The sequence below is a fragment of the Thamnophis sirtalis genome, unplaced genomic scaffold, assembly GCF_051295495.1.
Source record: "Thamnophis sirtalis isolate CommonGarterSnake01/CBP01778 unplaced genomic scaffold, rThaSir2_p1.2 scaffold_4, whole genome shotgun sequence".
Classification (NCBI taxonomy): domain Eukaryota; kingdom Metazoa; phylum Chordata; class Lepidosauria; order Squamata; family Natricidae; genus Thamnophis; species Thamnophis sirtalis.
Genome location: NW_028261384.1, coordinates 127,590,881 through 127,597,073, shown reverse-complemented (window position 1 = coordinate 127,597,073; position 6,193 = coordinate 127,590,881). Strand labels below are relative to the sequence as shown.

At 36.9% G+C, this 6,193-nt stretch overlaps 1 protein-coding gene across 1 annotated transcript; it reads left to right on the top strand.

Annotated features, from left to right (window-relative positions):
- LOC148046472 (vomeronasal type-2 receptor 26-like) lies at positions 1 to 5,991 on the top strand. Its single transcript, XM_087714766.1, has 3 exons — positions 1 to 423; positions 4,166 to 4,292; positions 5,090 to 5,991. The coding sequence occupies exons 1-3, from the start codon at positions 1 to 3 to the stop codon at positions 5,989 to 5,991; spliced, it is 1,452 nt and encodes a 483-aa protein (XP_087570892.1).
- Positions 5,992 to 6,193: the final 202 nt, after the last annotated feature.

The following is a 6,193-nucleotide window of genomic DNA, read 5'->3' as shown; positions in this document are numbered from 1 at the left end:
ATGGCAGCAGATGTGGACTTTACATCAGCCCTGTTTCAAAGAAACTGGAGCATTGATTTCCTTCATGGCTCACTTTCCTTGGCAGTCCAATCTAAGGAAGTGTCTGGATTCCAGAGATTCATTCAGATGAGGAATGCTCTTTTGCAAAAAGAAGATGGCTTCTTGAAAGAAATCTGGCAGCAGTTATTTGATTGTGTGATTCCAAACTCTTCCACTGAGACAAAGGACCAGAATATCTGCACTGGAGCGGAGAAGCTGGAGGCTCTTCCCATGATTGTTTTTGAAGCAAGGATGACTGCCCACAATTACTGTGTCTACAATGCTGTTTATGCTGTTGCACATGCTTTGCATGCCCTGCATTCATCCATAGACCAGCAAAGATCAGGGCTGACCTGGAAACTACTTAAACAACAGCCATGGAAGGTAAATCTCTTTATCAGAATTGTGCAAGACATTACCATATCTTTTGATGCAAAGTAAGAATGTAAACCTGTTTTGTTTAACTGAATCCTGTTGTCTGTGTCCTGAGTGTGTCACCTTTCTATTATATCAAGAGCCAATGGCTTCTTCCAGTTGAGTGAATACATTGAAATCTGTAGCTAAAGCTTACCTGCAATGCAAAAAGTTTAGATGAGGTGCCCAGTGCTTGGTCTTCTGTACATCTTGAGTTAGCATTTCATTTCTACAATTATTTTAAGCCCCAAATCTCATTCATTACAATGCAGATTGCATAAAACATGTTCCAAATCTGGAAATGAATTATTTCTTCTTTTTACATTACAACTTCCTTGTTTGGCTTTCTCCATTATCTTCACAAGAATGTGTAACATTCATTTCAGATCTTTATCTGGTTCTGGTTTTGCAGTATATTTCACCAAAGAAGAGATTGTGTAGAGTAATGCATATTGTGCCATGTTCATACTGATCCTTTGATCTAAATATTTTCAAAAAAGTATCTCATTATAAAAATCATCAACTAGATCTATGAGTTTCTGAGTATGAAGTTTGCCAAATACATTGGGGAAATAAATAATTTCCTATCAGAAATATTTTTTTTGTTCAAAAATGTGTTTGTAGCAAACACATCATTGAGAATCCATGACTCTAATTTCTGTATATTTGAATTTTAGTTTTGGAGTTCTTATTCCAAAGAACTCCCTCGCACATGCATGCTAGCCATTTCCAGCTCTAGAGGTGGTGTTCATCTCCATTTCAAAGCAGGGAGCCAGCGCTGTCTAAAGATTTCTCTGTGGTCATGTGGCCAGCATGACTAAATGCTGAAAGCACATGGAGCACTGTATATAAAAATTGCTTTACAAAAGAATCACAAATCTGTACCAATATCAACATTAATTCTCATAAATCATTTTTGCTCATTCTTATTTATTTAAAAATAGATTCATATTGTTATTATATGCTTTGAAAAGAAAGAGGAAAAGGAGGAAAGTGATACCAAGGGCATTTTGACTCTCAACTGTTACAATTGAGATTTTTCAAAAGATCTTTCTATTTAAAAAATACTACTGTAAATCTAGCAATTGTAAACATCATTATGTAGACACCTACTTGTTTGAATACTTCCTATATATTAATTTGGGCATTTTAGATTTGCACAAGTATGTTATGTAAAACATGTAAATATATGTTTTAGAAATTGTGAGAATCCTACTCAGAGATTAAGCTTGCAAAACATTATTGATCATTTTGTAGAATTATAAGAAGCTTAAAATTCTACTTCCACCAAAATAGCAGTAGCACTTAGACTTATATGCCACTTCACAGTGCTTTACAGCCCTCTCGAAGCGATTTACAGTGTCAGCATCTTGCCCCCGACAATCTGGGTCCTCATTTTATCCACCTGGGAAAGATGGAAGGCTGAGTCAACCTTGAGCCTGGTGAAATTTCAACTGCTGAACTGCAGCCAGTACTGCACTCTAACCATTGCTCAACCTCTTCTCAATATAATGATACTAATAGTATTTTTTTCTTTGCTTGAATTCACCACGGTTTTATTGTTTTCTAATTTTTTTCTCATTCCTGTTTAGCTTCATCATTTTCTGAGAAATGTTTCATTTAATAACAGTGCTGGAAATAAGATTTCCTTTGATGATAATGGTGAATTCAGAGGTGGATTTGATATCATAAACTGGGTCACTTTCCCAAACCAATCCTTCCTTAGAGTTAAGGTGGGAACCATTGATCCAGACTCACTTTCACATCACCTGCTGACCATGAGAAAGGATGACATTGTCTGGCCCACCTGGTTCAATCAGGTAGAATCCCTGTCATGTCCAGTTTGATTTATTACTTTGCCAAATATTACAAGGAGGTTCACATACAAATAAGCAAACCGAATTCAAGTGATTGTACTGATAAAATGTCTGCAGGTAGTCCTTGATTTACAACAGTTCACTTAGTGAACTGTTCAAAGTTACAACAGCACCAAAAAGTGATTTATGACTGTTTTTCACACAACCATTGCAGCATCACTATAATCATATGATCAAAGTTCTTGAGCACTTGACTCAATTGCAACAATTCATTTAACAACTGTGGCAAGAAATGTCATAAAATGGGGCAAAATTCACTTAACTGTCTTGCCTAAAAACATAAATTTTGGGTTCAATTGTGGTCGTAAGTCGAGAACTAGCTGTATTCTATTTTACCTTGTTTTGTTTCAATCCTAGGAACTGTTGATGAATCTGAGTGTCAGGCCATATTTTTCAGAGTATAAGAAGCACTTTTTCCCTCCTAAAAGAGGGTGAAAATTTGGGTGTGTCTTATACACCAAATGTAGTCCCGCACTCACTGCCCCCACCCTTTGGCCTCTGCCTCCCAGCAATTTACCTCCTTGCAGCAAATGGGGAAAATGGGGCTTGCAGAGGGGCAATAAGCTATGGCAATTCCTGCAGCCTGAAACAGCTGATCATTGGGAGGCCCATCTGAAACTGAAATTGAAATTGAAATGGGCTGTTTGCTGCAAGGAGGCAAATTGCTGGGAGGCAGAGGCAGATTTTTTTTTCTTGTGCTAATCAGGCTAAAGTGAAATAGGTGGTTGCTGTTTGCTGCAAGGAAGTAAGTCAGTAACTATATATGCCTATAGAATGTTCAAATTATTAGACTTATTTTTAAAGACTGTTCTAGACAACAAAATGAAGAAGCTTTATAGAATAAAAATGCTTGATTTTAAGAGGCACAGTGCTATTGTATCTTCTTTTAAATAGCAGAGAATAACATATACTTCCAGAATGCCACATCAATTTTAACAGCATCTGTACAAGTATAGTCTGAAATGTAACACTACAAACAGTATATATCGTCTGTACTGTTTTCTGTTTGCTGCAAGGAGGTAAATTGCTGGGAGGTAGAAGCAGATCCCCCCCTTGTTTTCCTCCCCAAAAGCTATATGGGCCTTATACTTTGGAGCATCTAATACTCCAAAAAAATTGGAATGAGTCAGAGATGTTCCAATGGCCAGCTGGCCAGAGGAGAAGGAGAGAAGTCACCAAGAAACTAGCTGGCATCCTGATTGGACCATGTGATTGATTGTTTTGAGATAACAAGAAAGTTTTGCTTTTAATGGTGTGGAAAGCGCAGGAACCTTCAGTTCTGGCTTTCTACCAGTTTGTACCAAGATGATATATCTAAATAAATCTGTTATTTGAGGAAATGGATTGCCTCGGAGTCATGTTTACAATGGGTACATTAATTGAAACCTGACACTGAGTCCTTGTATGGATAGGTTTAATATCCATGTGATATTTGGCTTACAATTTGTCGGCCAGGTAACAAGTTGTACAGTGGAACCCAATCCGTACACTTTTGAAGGGTAACTTCAGCTCTGGTGACATCCACAGGTTAACTTTGCAATAATAAAATATGTGTCATCATGTTCATAATGTAGGGGAACTACAAGAAACACTGACTGCAACAGCTGAAACATCTAGTTGATATATAAACTAAGGAGTTTGCCTTCTTTTAATCTGATGACATTAGTTGTATGAGTTATTGGCTTGGAATTATTTAGGTTTCCAAATTCTGTTTTATTTAAGTCAGAAAGGTTAGAAAAATGCTATTTAGCACCACAATCTCAAAATGCTGTAATGACAATCTATGAATATAATTTCCAAATATATTAACCTATTTTTATTTCCTTAATGGGCAGGCATCACCTCTCTCCTTGTGTAATGATAATTGCTCTTCAGGTTACAGAAAGACCTCAAGAAAAGGAAAACCATTTTGCTGCTATGATTGCATCCCATGCCCACAGGGAGAGATCACAAATCAGACAGGTAAGAGAAACTATGAAAGATACTGGATGTCTTCCGTCACTTATCACACTCAATTTCCTAACCATGTGTATTTTTCCACAATGATTTAGTATCAGGTGAATGTGAAAATAGTGATGAAGGGAAAGTTGAATACAACCTGCATTAAGGCATTTTTGAAGTCCTTCTTACCTTTAGTTCAATTCAATGCAAATAGTTTAACGTTGTAGGATCATAAATACTTTTGAGATATTTATGCTTTAAAAAAAAGTTACAAAAACAAATAAAATGGCTCTTGGTTAATTATTTTCATCCATACTTTAGTGGATTATGGATGAAATCCCCATGATGTAAGTAAGCTCTTACTAAGGTTAAGCACTGAGTCAGCCAGACATTCAGACTGGATTTGACATTTTGTTTATCTATCAAATATCTAGATATGGATCCTTGATGGTGTTACAGGTATTGTCACAGGATATAAGCTATTCCATGTAAAACTGTCATTTTCTATTATTTCTACATACATACATACATACATACATACATACATACATACATACACACATACACACACACACACACATACATACATACATAATTATACATGCACAGAAACATACAAACACAAACACACACCCACAGACATATACATATTATTATTCTTGTCATTGTTATTATTTACATTTGTTCACAACTAATACTATTTCCCAAATATGAATTTGTTTTAGTTCACATATACAACATATGTGTTTTAGATCTTTACTCTGAGACTGGTGGCCAATCAATCATTTCTTTACTTTAAATTTATATTTGCTTTTCAGATATGGACCAATGCTTCCAGTGCCCAGAAGATCAGTATCCCAGCAATAAACAGAATTTCTGCCATCTCAAATACATAACTTATCTCTCTTATGAAGAAACCTTAGGAAGCAGCTTGATGGCAGTGGCCATTATTCTTTCTTTTACTACAATTTCTATACTGGGAGTATTCCTGAAGTACAACAACACCCCTATCATTAAGGCCAACAACCGCAGCCTCTCCTACACCCTACTCATCTCCCTCCTCCTCTCCTTCCTTTGTTCTCTGCTTTTCATTGGCAGACCCATGGCGGTGACCTGTCTCCTTAGACAGACTGCTTTCGGGATCATCTTCTCAGTGGCTGTTTCTTGTATATTGGCCAAAACCATCACTGTGGTTCTTGCTTTTATGGCCACCAAGCCAGGGTCAAAGATGAGGACATGGGTTGGGAAAAGACTGGCTCTTTCCATTGTTCTCTCCTGCTCTCTCATTCAAACCCTTCTTTGTACTGTGTGGCTCGCCACCTCACCCCCTTTCGTAGATGTTGATATGCAGTCCTTTGTTTTTGAAATTGTTGTGGAATGCAATGAAGGTTCAGTTGCTATGTTTTATAGTGTCTTTTCTTTTATGGGCTTCCTGGCTATGGTCAGTTTTATTGTAGCTTTCTTATCTAGGAAGCTACCTGACACTTTCCAGGAAACCAAGTCTATTACCTTCAGCATGCTTCTTTTTTGCAGTGTCTGGTTGTCCTTTATCCCTGCCTATGTGAGTACCAAAGGGAAATACACAGTGGCTGTGGAAATCTTCTCCCTCTTGGCCTCTAGTGCTGGGCTTCTGGCTTTTATCTTTTGCCCCAAATGCTACATCATCATTGTGAGGCCTGATTTGAATAAAAGGCAACATCTAATAAAGAGAATTATTTAAGCAATCCTATTTTGTCTTTCTCCAACATGGAACTGGAATTTTGAGGTGAATCTCATGAGGCACTGATTTTGAGAGATTCTTTAAAGTTCAGATAATCCATTCCATGGTAATTGAACAAAGTTCCATATATCAGCCAAAGATGAAAAAATATGCATTGGAATTAAAAATGATTGTCCGTATTTACCTAATATTCTGAATCAGA

What these genes read in the sequence shown, in the direction of transcription:
- LOC148046472 (XM_087714766.1), top strand. Translation starts at nt 1, where the DNA reads ATGGCAGCAGATGTGGACTTTACATCAGCCCTGTTTCAAAGAAACTGG. An exon ending in TTAAACAACAGCCATGGAAG is followed by an intron (nt 424 to 4,165) that starts GTAAATCTCTTT and finishes CTTAATGGGCAG; the next exon opens with GCATCACCTCTCTCCTTGTG. An exon ending in AGAGATCACAAATCAGACAG is followed by an intron (nt 4,293 to 5,089) that starts GTAAGAGAAACT and finishes TTTGCTTTTCAG; the next exon opens with ATATGGACCAATGCTTCCAG.